General features: G+C 46.0%; 1 protein-coding gene across 1 annotated transcript; it reads right to left on the bottom strand.

The window, feature by feature from the left end:
- Positions 1–581: 581 nt before the first annotated feature.
- slc25a28 (solute carrier family 25 member 28) lies at positions 582–10,524 on the bottom strand. The gene is made up of 4 exons (XM_084667024.1): positions 9,976–10,524; positions 4,329–4,557; positions 3,671–3,727; positions 582–3,166 (listed from the first exon to the last, which is right to left on the bottom strand). The coding sequence occupies exons 1-4, from the start codon at positions 10,318–10,320 to the stop codon at positions 2,601–2,603; spliced, it is 1,197 nt and encodes a 398-aa protein (XP_084523150.1). The 5' UTR covers positions 10,321–10,524; the 3' UTR covers positions 582–2,600.
- Positions 10,525–13,229: the final 2,705 nt, after the last annotated feature.

The raw sequence follows: 13,229 nt of genomic DNA, 5'->3' as shown, positions 1-13,229 counted from the left end.
CCTCCCTCCCTCCCTTCGCCCCCTCCTCTCCTCTCAGTGGCAGGCAGACCACGGCTGAATGTACGCCTGATGCTCCTCCATCAAGCAGAGCAACACCATGGTGTGTGTGTGACCTCTACGACCATCTTATGTGAGTAACCTCTATGACCATCTTATGATGTGAGTAACCTCTACGACCATCTTATGATGTGAGTAACCTCTACAACCATCTTATGATGTGTGTGACCTCTACGACCATCTTATGTGAGTAACCTCTATGACCATCTTATGATGTGAGTAACCTCTATGACCATCTTATGATGTGAGTAACCTCTACGACCATCTTATGATGTGAGTAACCTCTACGACCATCTTATGATGTATGTAATCTGTACTATTATCTTGTGTGTGTGACTTGAAATGTGTCCTTGTTCATGACCATCATGGTATTTGGTGCGCGTGTGTGCACATCCTCAATTACCATTTCAGTGTGGGTTTCATTCTATTATTACATGTTGCGCTCTAAACCCTGAGGATGGTATATGATGTGTGCGTAAGTGCGTGCGTGAGTGCGTGTAATAAAGTCAGACCAGGCTCTGCGGTTTTCCTGCCAGAGGGCATAGCAAGACCCTCATCACTCAAGTCTTTATTGATCTGAGCTCAAACAGCAATTACAGAGTACAATCAATCCATGAACGATCAATATGGCTGATCACTTTCAACTTATGATCGACACTCACAGCCTCTTCCATTAGAAACCACAGCGTAGACAGGCCCTTTAATCTTGTCCTTTGGCCGTGCGCGGACCTTTGCTACGCAGCCGTCTGGTTTCAGGTGTTAAGATCTGAAGATACAGGCAGATACCCTTGGAAATACATTCTTCTGGTTGACCCCTGCCTCTACACAGAGGTCAGTGCTCAGTGGGATGCAGAGAATATTGTAGAACCAGAGGATGAGGACACTGCCCTGAACACCCGCAGGTCGAGGAGTAGAAGTGTGGGTTTTGGGGTGGACTGGCAAGAGACCATTGCAAGATCCCCACCAATTCATTAGTGGCAAAGCAGGGGTGGTGTTAGCATATAGGGTGATAAAACCTTCAGACCAAACCTATGCCCTTGCTTTTGACGAACCACATGCAGAACAGAACTGGATACTAGCCTTCCCCTCCCTGCCACACACACACAGTACTAGTAGCAGAATGGGTCTCTGGCTTAGCTGAATCAGTGTAAGGTATGCCCAACCCTAAGTCTGGGGTGACTATAAATGGAGCATAAAAGCAATCTTGCATGAAAGCACATGAGTTAGTATTTCCCTCTGTCGGTGAGTGGGAACTCACTGTTGGACATGGGCAATAAGTATTAGGGTGAAGACAGACTGAACCAATCCCAGAGGAGCTCTCTGACACCACACCTGGGCATTCCATGACGATTGACAGCCAATTGAACCGATTAACTAAATATGCCAGAATGCAACATCAAGTTAAAACGATATCAAAAGCTGCTATCATCAGGCGGCCTCTATACATAAACTTGGGAGCTCATCTATTCTCAGTTGAGCTATCTGATTGACATCTGCAAGAGCTTATCAAAATATATTATCTGAAGGATACTATCCAATCAAATTAGATAAAGTATTTTTACTCTTTAAACTGCTTTACTTCGGATCTAAATAATAGACTTTAGATTCCAGCCACAAAGAAGACAAAGTGTACTACAAAAATATTGTCAATTTTTGAAATGCCAATAAATATTTATATATGCCAATAAATGAGACTATCATTTTACTCATAAAATCTGAACAATATAATTTTTAAACATTTAATCTTTCCAAATTAAAACAAATAGATGAGATAACATATGTCATACGCAAAAAACTTAGACAGCGCTAAAACCTGAGAGTAGTAAAGGCAGAGGAGCAAGCCATGTACTGGAGTACCTGCAAGCCCCAGAGACAGGAACACTGTCCAGGGTCTCATACAATCACCATCTCCCCCTGGAGGTCATCTGTCGCAATCACACCTCATCTCATTCCTTGATATCCATCCCTTCATCTTTAGACAAAGGGCATCTTTGTCTAGTCTGCATCTTTGTCTAGTCTGTGGGGCCATTACAAAAGACATATCCCTCTGAAAAAATGCGAGCTGTAACGTTCCAGGTCCAGAGAGCCCCAAACACACATCAATCACTCTGACAGCAAACTCTTCAATGCCAGATAGACTGTCATTGGTCAACAACAACAACAAAAAATGCCCCCGTCTCTCTTATAGGCTAGATTAGTTGGAGGGGTGAACTAGTGAGGTGGGAATTGGTTAGATTCGGTGTGCGTATTGATTTCTCCTTTCCAAAAAGAAAAGGGAAGGTGTGAAAGAAAAAGAGAGAGAGAGAGAGAGAGAGAGAGAGAGAGAGAGAGAGAGAGAGAGAGAGAGAGAGACAGAGAGAGAGACAGAGAGAGAGACAGAGAGAGAGAGCGAGAGAGCGAGAGAGCGAGAGAGAGAGAGAGCGAGAGAGCGAGAGAGCGAGAGAGCGAGAGAGCGAGAGAGAGAGAGAGAGAGAGAGAGAGAGAGAGAGATAGAGAGAGAGAGAGAGTGTTAGATCAGATGGAGGGCTGCTTCTCCTCCTCCTCTACTTGTCTCCTTCTCTGTGCTGGGCCCTCCTCCTCTCGCGCTGGCGTTCAGTGATGAAGTACTTGAAGAACTCGTACACAGACCAGCTGATGGCCGTGGAGGGCACCTGGTAGATCACCCTGGCCTGGACCCCCCTGAAGAAGCCCCTCAGCCCGCCCAGCCTGTACACCGTCCTGAAGGCATGGGCCAGGCCCGTGATGTGTCTGTGGGGGCCCTGCGGGGGCTGGCTGGGGCCAGAGGGGCCGGAGGAGAAGGCCAGGGACTCCTGGGTGTTGAGCAGGGTCTTGCAGACGTCCAGGGGGGTGGTGACGGCGGCGGCGAGGGCTCCGGCGGCGGCGCCCGACACCATGTGAGAGGAGGGGTTGTACTGGCGGTGGGGGTTGAGCAGCTCCTGCAGGTACTCGTAGGTGATGAAGTGCAGCGCCTGGAAGGGCACGTTCATGGTCAGCTGCGTGGTGTAGCTGCGGTAGAACGCCGCCGGGCCCTCGCGGCGCCACACGGCGCCCACGCAGTCCAGCACGCCGCGGTACGGGGAGTTGTACATCTGCATGCGCTGCTTCACCACTGAGGAGGAGAAGGAAGATTGGTGACTGGAAGGCACGACACAGGATGGGGAGAGAATGAGAGTGTGGTAGGGCGAATGTAAATGAATGGGAGAGAAGAGATGGGGGGGAAAGAGGAAAGCCAAGAAAGGGAGGAGGGATGAAGTAAGAGGCGGAGGAAAAACTGATATGGAGAGCAGAGAGGGAGAAGCGCAGAAAGGCAAGTAGAGCAGAGGAGAGCGTTCTCCGTCTGGTCTCCTCCGCTGACATCACTAGGCAGGTGGTCCTGAAACAGCTGCAGCTGTGTGTGTGTGCGAATGTGTGTGTTTGAGAAGAGTTCAGGCCCGAGCACACAGGTGTTTGTCTCGGGGTCAAAATTCATATCCGTTAGTGGCGGCTTTGAACATTTGACAGTTCTCACACACACACACTCTTGACAGGGTAGGAGTGGTGGGTTTTCCCTCCTTCCCTCCCCCTTATAACCCTCCCCCTTATACCCCTCCCCCCATCCTCACAGCAAGCTCACCTTCAGCTGGGTTCATGGCCGCGTCATGAAGAAGTGTGGCCACACACCCCGCCGCTCCTGAAATACACACGCACACACACACACACACTCAATTACCAACAGTGATGGGGAAAGAGAGAGGTGTTAAGAGAGGGAACAAATCACTAGAGAGAAAGAAAAGAAAGAAATAGAGCGAGAGAGCTAGAGAAAGCGAAAGAGCGAGAGATAGAGAGCAAGAGAGAGGGGGTTGGGAAAGATGTCTCAGTGAGCTGAGAGAGCCCCCTGGTGGAGAAGTCTGGCCATGAATCCAGGCAGAGCCGCTCGGACGTCCGGCTTAGGCTAGCTTCCCACCCTGGTAGACCCTGAGTTGGAGGGAGGGGGGAAAGAAGGGGGAAGAGATGGTCGGAGGAGGGGGCGGGGGTTACCAAGCCTCTGGCTAACCTGGAAAGTGGGGAAGAAAGAAGAGAGACAGCAGACTCAAAGAATAAGATCTAAATTTCAACACTCACTTTTATCTTGATTTGTCTTGACAAATGCCAGGCAATACCGCTCAGACAAAAGAAGCACTGAGTGTTTTTGTGTGCGTGGTCTATTTTGCCACATGGTGTGAGTCTGTGTGTATGTGTGTGATCTGTGAGTGCTAATGTGTGAGTGAGTGTGTGTGTCTGGTCACAGGTACCGTTAGCCAGGTGGCTGTTGGCCCCGGGGTGAATGGCCCCGCTCAGCGTCAGCTTCAGCTTCTCGTAGCAGGCGAAGTACAGGGCGTGTGCAGGCCCCGCCCCTACCGCCGTGGCGTTCAGCCCTCTCATTGGCCGCCAGACACCCTCGGTGGCTACGATTCGTCGGAGGGCGTCCATCACGTTCCGGTACCGTGCGGCCGGGTCAGGCTGCAGGCTCTGCATCCGCGTCTGCCAGGGGTCACAGAGCAGGTCAGAGGTCAAAAGGCAGCAGGAATCGGGACTGTGACTTGGCTTGGGTCATGGATACAATAGGTTATGAACCGTTGCCAAGTGTGTGTGTGTTGAATGGTAGGAAGTATCCAACTCGGCGCCCCAAGGTCACAAAAGAACATAAGCCGACTTCCTGTAAGCCTATTTTCCCCATGGAGCTGAACACACACCCTGACCTCTTTACTCACACACACACACACACACACACGCATGCACACACACACACCTGCTGAAGCCAAAAATTCCTTCCTAAGTTACCGTGTTTAAAACTAGGTCTGGTACAATATTCAACTGATCTTCACTTTGGAAACAAGGAAAATGATGAGGAAAACTCCTCACGAATGAGGAGAGCAGGGGCATATTATACCCTGCGAACCGATCCCAGAGCCCAGCTCACCAGCTGTTATTCAGCGTGTGATCTACACGTGACCATTAGTCAACCATTACACACGTTCATGCGAGCCTTCACTGAGCAGGGAGTCTGGCTGGTCGGCCTAGCCAGAAGAAGCTCTTTTGTCTCAGAATGAAGTCCACTCAGAATGCATTGCATCCACTCCGCTTCAAAAATGTTCAGCAGTATGGGCTTTGGAGAGAGGGTCTTTCCGTAGAACAAACCGTGCGGGTATACACACACACACACACACACGCGGAGGCAAACACACACGCGCTGATCAAAGGACCCTGCCTGCATGACAAGGCATCGGTGCTGAATGGTCCCACTGACTGCCCGCAGACCTGTGTATATGTGACGGTGTATCTGTGTGTATCTGTGTGTATCTGTGTGTATCTGTGTGTATCTGTGTGTATCTGTGTGTGTGTGACTCTCCAGGAACAACAAACAGGGCCTGGGGCGAGCCTACTTGATCATTGTGGAATGCAGCGAGCCTGTGGAAGTGTTAACACTGTGTGTGTGTGTGTGTGTGTGTGTGTGTGTGTGTGCAATCTGAGCCTCCGGTGCTGTCACCGACTGCTAGCAGTCAGCTTCTCTGTATGATCGTATCCCTGAATTAATTTAGAGAGTTCTAATCCAGTACCAGGGCAGCTGCCCTCTCACACAGTGGCCTTTGGACCAACTGTAAATAAGAAGGCCTCTTCCTCTGCTCTGACAACCCCTGATCGGGACTCCATCAGAGGAGGGGTGTGCTTAGATCTTATCACTCACAATGTTGACACTACGGCCAGGCTGGGTCAGCCATGCAGAATATCACTCTTACCACGAGTGGAGAAGATGGGCCTGCAGCTGAATTGATTACATTCATGCTTGGACTTTCGGTCTTCAACAAAGGGGTGTGTGTGTGTAGGGGAACAAGTCTTCTAGCGATTACCATCAATTCACAAATGTAAAAAAATATTTTCCAAAAATCGGGAATCGATTTTTAATCGATTCGTGACCCCAAGAATCAATTTGAAGTGTGTGTGTGTGTGTGTGTGAGTGTGTTAACCTCGGCATATCGGACCTGGTCTGAAACTAAACTGGACATTTGTATCTGTTAATCACAACTGAAATTTGGCTGTTCAAGAGACTACAGTACATTGTAGTCAGCAGTAGGTACAAAGGTTTTGTCATTTAGTGGAGGCCCATCGCTTGCCATCCTGTGGGAGCAAGGAGCCACAGCTGAAGGAGACATGGATGAATCCTCCATTGTTTGGAGGAGGCCTCTGCTTTTCAGCCTGACGCAGACAGCTGACAGCCTGCACTACTCATTCTACCACCAAACTCTCATCTCTCGCACTCACTACACGTACCACATTTAAGAGAAACTATAAATGTAAGCCTGGCTCTGTGGAGTGAACGTTGCCGTGTAACGCACTTCCTCTTTTACGCCAGGAAGTCCTTACCTAATGACCTAGCCAGTGAAATTCCCACTGCATTAAAGCCTGGTTTAAACATTGCATTGCACTCATGACTGCTGATACAAGAATCAAATGTATAAGGCCTACCCCTGGCCACTCCAAATGCAAATGAGCAAGCGGAGATAGATATTAGCTGCAGTATTAGGGCTTGTTGACGTCATTGTTTCGTAGCTAACCCATGACTGTCCACACCCAAACACATGACCAAACAAGAACCGGTCGAATGATACAGTTCACTTTAGGTCTTGAATTAATTAGTTCAGGAAAAACTGTTTTTTTCTCCTCCTCTTCCTCTGGCTCTCCATCTACAAACCCCCTGAGTCATCACAGCTAAGCTTTTTTTATCCCACAAACCACTGGCTTGTGGAAGGGACCAGCAACCAAATCTTCCAAAAAACATCTAGAATGTGTGTTGATATGCTTCACAAGCATGGCATAACCCTGGTACCCTCTGTGCTCAGTATTCTGTAAACAAATAAGCTCTTCAACCCAGGTCCTGCCAGGCATTATCAAAAGCTTAAGTTACTTTGATTACCGTTTTCAGTTTCCTCCTGTTGCCTTGGCTTTGTCTTCAGTTGCAATGGGGCTGTTAGTCTCTACCTATCCATCCCTGATCCTGAACAGAATTTCAGCAGCAGTACATGTTTTTACATAGATTGGACGGTCCTTCACTGCTGGTTTTGGCTGGTCATGTGAAGAATGGAAATGATTTGGAGAGAACATGCTGCTTTAAGGCAGATATTCAGCTTTCTTCTGACCATCCATAGAGACTTCAAATGGTTTTGCTGTCAAAAATCTGTTTCTCACTGTAGAGTGAATACTTTTCTATCTACTTTATTAGCTTATTATGTCATACTGTCAAATATAGTGTAAAGTGCATGTATGCTCCTTGCACAACCATAATAAACTGGTGGGTGTACACTATGTATGAAATGCATCTTCCAAATAAATGAATACAACGGTAGGTGGTTGTACGCTAGCTCGATGGGATAGCTGCTTGAACTGGCATATTTGGGCAAATGTGCATGCTTTAACCCTTGTGCGGTGTTCACATTTTAGTAACTCAGCCAGTGTTCGTGGGTCCGGTGGACCCGCTGCATTTTGGGGGTTTTAATTCCTCACAATCAAATATTTTAAGTTAAAATACTCAACAGATGTTTACTTCATCCCAATTACAAGCAATATAAACAGCATATATTGTTAAAAATTGCGCTTTACTTTTGTTAGATTACATGAATGAATTAAAGTGCTACTCGTTTTTTGTTTGTAACATGTAAAAAAAGAAAGAAATCAGTTATAATCAAATTCAGAATGGAAAAACAGTCAACAAATCTACAAATGAAGGAGGTTTTTCATAACTATAGATTTGTATTTAGGCAATTTGAATTTCCTTAGAAATGTAACCCATTCAAGTCAGTTTACACAACACAAGCCGAACTCTCATTCCTTGATTTTTTCCTCCATCAGGCTTCCCTGTGTAGACTTGTAAGTTTCAAGCATATGAGGAAGTGGCATCACAGGTAGCAGAGATCTTTATACCATAATTTGCAGGTTTAGATATACTGCCTAAAGGGGCAGCGGCCCCTATATGGCATCAGCTACACATCAATTGTGACATTAGGCCCAGGGTCGTAAAACAGGGGGAGGCAGTGACCCACTTGTCTCACACTGTCTTGATGGCAGCTAGCTTGTCTCTCTGCCATCAAGCTGGTCTGTCGTTTCGGTTATCCAATCGGATAATCCTGGAAATTATTTGGAAGTTTTCCTGAGACGTTGCACGGAAAAGTTATCTGCCAGTTTCTGCATCCCACAGGGATTCAGTGGATTCCCATTTGGACCTGAAAAGTCCAGCAAGGATAAGAACCCCAAAGTAGACATGTCAATGGGGTTGGTCCATCTCTTTCTACCTTTCTCCAAAAACATGCCCTCTTTCTAAATGAGTGCAATCCAGAATCATTTTCTGGATGGAATCTAGGATGAAAAGCTCAAAAGAAGACTTGATGTCCTGCACATGAGTAGGCACCATGTGTTGTTACTCATGTGTTAGCCCTGGATGCATCCTTATCACATTGGCAGCCATGCGTTGTGGCTCATTTCATGGGCTAGAAGGCCATTCAATTTCATCATATTTTGACATCCATATTTCTTCACTTGCTATCTAACGGGCTTGTTCTGGTCGTGGTGCTGGCTGCTGATGGGGTGGTCCTTGAGCTGACTAATGACCGGTTGGTCCTGGGGCTCGTCTTCGTTTTGGAATTAGCTTATGCTCAATATCATCCTCTTCTTCAAAGTCACTGTCCGACTCTGAATTTGCAGAAATTACTCTACATCATCATCAAAAGCTTCTCTCTCTTCCAAAATCAATTGCATGGCCCTCTGAGCAGAGACTCTTTTGGCCATCTTGATCAGTTGTGATAACTAATCACACTGGCAAAGCTATATTTATATTATCCCACCCCCAATTTGCAGATGGGATAGAGTATGAGGAAATAAAGATTGGTTCCCGCAAGACAGTAAAATGTGAGAGCAGACAGGTGTCGGTGCTTGAATCTGTCAACAATTTTGCAACATTGTGCGGGAACGGCAGGGGCAGAACTACAAAACTCTCTCTCTTTCACACACACACACACACACACACACACACACACACACTCTAACAACAGGCCCAGAAAGGAGGAGGACAGAGTGAATGTACACAATTTTCACACTCTTATCAGCCCTGGGTCCAGTGGACCCGAACATTCCGTATGTAATATAAATGTGTAGGGGGGGTGTACAGTGTGTGGTCATTGAAAATGTGTTCTGATATGTGTTCTTCACAGAAAATGAGCCAAGGCCAATGAGTCTCAGTTTGAAAAAATAATTAATCATATGATTTTTCTTTTGATAAAAACTGAAAACGGGTCCCACAGACCCGAACACCACACAAGGGTTAAGAGACTTGCGTATGACAGTTAGGTATAGAGTTGGACCAACACGACCTGGTTCTCGATAAAGTGGGCAAGTTTAGCTATCTAGCTTATGTTCAATTTTGACCATGCATCAACGATACCACCAATGCCAAACTTACTTAAGCAATTCAGATGTTGTTGTCAAACTATAGTTGCAATGTGGTATTAATGTACTACGCTGAAGTCATATTTATGTTGGCTGAGTTGTTACTTAGCGATGCGGACAGTAGACAGACTGATAAGTTATACTGTACTTTCTGTGTACAATGTGTACGTCGCATTGGATGAAAACGTCTGCTAAATGAAAACAATGTAAGTAAAATGTGGGAGATTGTACAAGTAGCCTTACTCTGGCTAACGTTAGCTAGCTTGCAAACTAGCACTACATTGGCCGCTGCCTAGCCATACCCCCAAGTAGCTAGTGTCTAAAGTTGTGAAAAACACTCGGATAGGTTTAAGACACCATTCATAGAGTAACAAACACCTGGTTGTTGACGACAATTGCTTGCAAGTAGTAGCCTATGATTCTTCAGCCTACTAGTTTTCAAACTTGTGTGACCGACTACGTTACCTTGACACAGTCGATGGGAAACATGAGGCAATGCTCCATGATCCCGGCAACCGCTCCAGCCAACATGTGGGTGCTGGTCGATGCGCCTTGAGGCAACCCCTCATAGTCAGGCTCGGTGTCCTGCTCTATCGACTCCGAAGCAACGCCAGTGAATGGAACTGCTTGTAGTTCAGTGTCGCCCCCAATCCGAGGCGACAAACTTGCAATGAGACCGTCTGAAACTCCCCAAAATCTACCCCCCATCCATCGAATCTCTGCCCCGGCAGAAGCACCAGCGACACCGGCATCCCCGCCTGCTGTCTCCGCTGTCATCCGACGCCTCCTTGCAAAACCATCCGCTTCCATTAAAAACCAGCAGGAAAGTATTTACCGGGTACCTTAAACAATACGTCAAGGTCTTCTATTTGAAATAGTGGTATTTACATTCCTTTTCCAATATGTTAACCGTTCGCTAGCAACATGAGTCACTCCACAGCCACACTCAGACGGTTTCAATCCCCCTAGCCAGAAAGTACACGCAATGTTTGGGAAAGGAAGGCCGCAGGAGGGTAATAAGTACCGCCCACCACCAGGCCGCATCCGTTTTTCTTATTGGTTTCTATGAGAAGCTAATACGTGAATAGCGTCGATATCGTTTATTTCATTGGATAATAGAAACGCCTGTAACACATCGACGCCATATGCTACGTTTTTCCAACACTGAGAAGCGCATATAGTTCTTCTGAGGCCGAATTTAGATAGACTGAAGGCTCTCAAGGGCAGAGTCGAAGGTCGCATATGTACTGAACACGTTAGGCCAGGGGCGCCGTATAGGGGGAAAGTTAGGACGATTCAAAGGGCTCCTGACTGACAGCCCCCCCCCAAAAAATAGAAAAACTAATAGATATGATCAAAAAATATTAATATATATTTTCTTTTGGGGCCCAAAATTCCTGGTGGCGCCCCTGCATTAGGCGAAAGCAAGTACCCCAAACCTATAACATTGATTTGTCTCATTGCATAGTTTTACAACACTTTTACTTTCTGCACACAACTGTAATATTCGCCATTCAGCCATATGCACACAAACACACAAACACACACACACACACACACACCAAAGCCCAAAGTCATACAAATTGCAGTTTATTTTGTGTTCAGGTCATCGTTTCCATACTAGGTTCCACCACCACCCCCAAATCCATTAGCACTAGAGCAAGAAATAATAATAATACTATTAAAATAATATTTTAGTATAATTCAAGGTAATTACAGGTTTGTTTAGTACTGATCACCGTGTGGCAGTCTCTGTGGACCTCAACCACTTTTCCCTGGGTCTGAGACTTAAAGGCCTTTAGAGTCATCTCCATGACTTGGGCTGCAAATGTAGCCAGTTTCTATTGTGAACTGAGGTCACAAACATCTAGGCCAAGGACTACGCCTGGATTCATCGGATTGTGAGCTGTTTATTCTGTTTGGGTTACCTGTGTTATACACGTTTGCCTGTTATGTGTAATGTCTTGATATAGCCTGTTCCTAAACGTTATCCCTACTGGAATTAGACTGGTGTAGACATTGATCCATTATGTACGGTGGCCCTGAAGTGCAAATCACCCCCCCCTAATATGAGTACATCCCCCAAATGAAAACACTCCCCCCGAATACGAGTCAACTCCCCCCAAATCGGATGACTTGTTCACCTCCCCCAATACAAAAACACGCTCCCCCAAATGGAAAACGACATTACATTAACTCTGAACGGAAAGGGTAGGTACTACACTTTAGCGCTGATTGGATGCAGTAGGCTAACTAACAAGAAATATGAAATTGATCGACAGAAGTACAAAATGCAATAGCCTGGCAGTGTTACGTGCACCAGAACATTTGTTAGGCTATCGAAGAATGTAGCAAATAGTAGGCTACTTATGCAAAAGTATTTCGTGTTAAATGTAAAAATCGATAGCCAAACAGTTGTTTGGCTATCAATTTTTACATTTAACACAAAACAGAGTAACTTGGACCAGGATCAGGATATCCTGGTCCACGTTACTCTGTCATTGTGGCATTTCGTTCTTCTGTAGTGGACTAATAGTTTGTTCTTCTGAAAAGTCCTGCCTTCAACTGCGTTTTTAGTGTGCGCATAGGCTACTTATATTATGAAACGTTGACAGCATATCTGAGATTATTTCATAGGAATGACCCTGATTAAAATAAAGAGTAGTGTCATGACTCTGAATTGTAAACATTAATGTTTCCTCTTTCCTTCCAACCAAAATGATCAAGTTCATGATAATGACAGAGTTAGGTGGACTAGTTGTTTGGCTATGTTTAACACGCAATTTATGCTTTTGCATACGTAGCATATGCTACATGCTTCGATACCTAAATAAATGTCCCAGTGCACGTAACTCTGTCAGGCTATTGCATTTTTTACTTCTGTCGATCAATTTCTTAGCCTACTAGCATCCAATCAGCGCTAAAGTGTAGTACCTACCCTTTCCGTTCAGAGTTAATGTAATGTCGTTTTCCATTTGGGGGAGCGTGTTTTTGTATTGGGGGGAGGTGAACAAGTCATCCGATTTGGGGGGAGTTGACTCGTATTCGGGGGGAGTGTTTTCATTTGGGGGATGTACTCATATTAGGGGGGGTGATTTGCACTTCAGGGCCACCGTAATTATGTCCAAACACAAATCCACACCAACGTATTACCATATTTACAGTTAAAAACATACATTAGTCTGTGACAAAAGATATGCCGAGATCACGTTGGTCACGATCATGGTGGAAAGGTTATCTGTAATGTGTGTGTGACCTCAGCCTACACCTCAGGGATGACAAACCCCGATCTTCCCTCAGTCTTACAGCATCATTGTTGACAGCGACCTCATATAATAGTATTATATCAGTGACTATGACCTAACAATTCAGAAAGCTGCTCTCTCAGAGATACCACAAATCAATGTCTAGGCGTAGCTTCTCCTATAGACTCCCTCTCGGGGTGGATTAGCTGATTTTACTGTGAAACGCAGCTAATGACATTTTCATCCACCCGGAGCCATTTTTATGTAACCCAATTGTCTCCTCTATTGCCCGTGAGAGCCCTGGAAGGGCAGCGTTAGATTTCTGCCGACGAAGGGGAATGAAGTGTTAATTTCTGCTTACAAGAACAAAAACTCCCGTTCCTGATTGAGTTAGTCTTGATTGTGTGTAATCCAGAGACGTTCTTTAAAGGAAAGCCAAGCTGGTGGAGTAGCAGGGGTCATCCTTCTTTGCTG

Source organism: Hypomesus nipponensis, chromosome 11 (assembly GCF_054491055.1).
Source record: "Hypomesus nipponensis isolate SF chromosome 11, ASM5449105v1, whole genome shotgun sequence".
In the NCBI taxonomy this organism is placed as follows: domain Eukaryota; kingdom Metazoa; phylum Chordata; class Actinopteri; order Osmeriformes; family Osmeridae; genus Hypomesus; species Hypomesus nipponensis.
The sequence above is the reverse complement of the archived record's forward strand: the minus strand, read 5'-3'. Positions and strand labels throughout refer to the sequence as shown.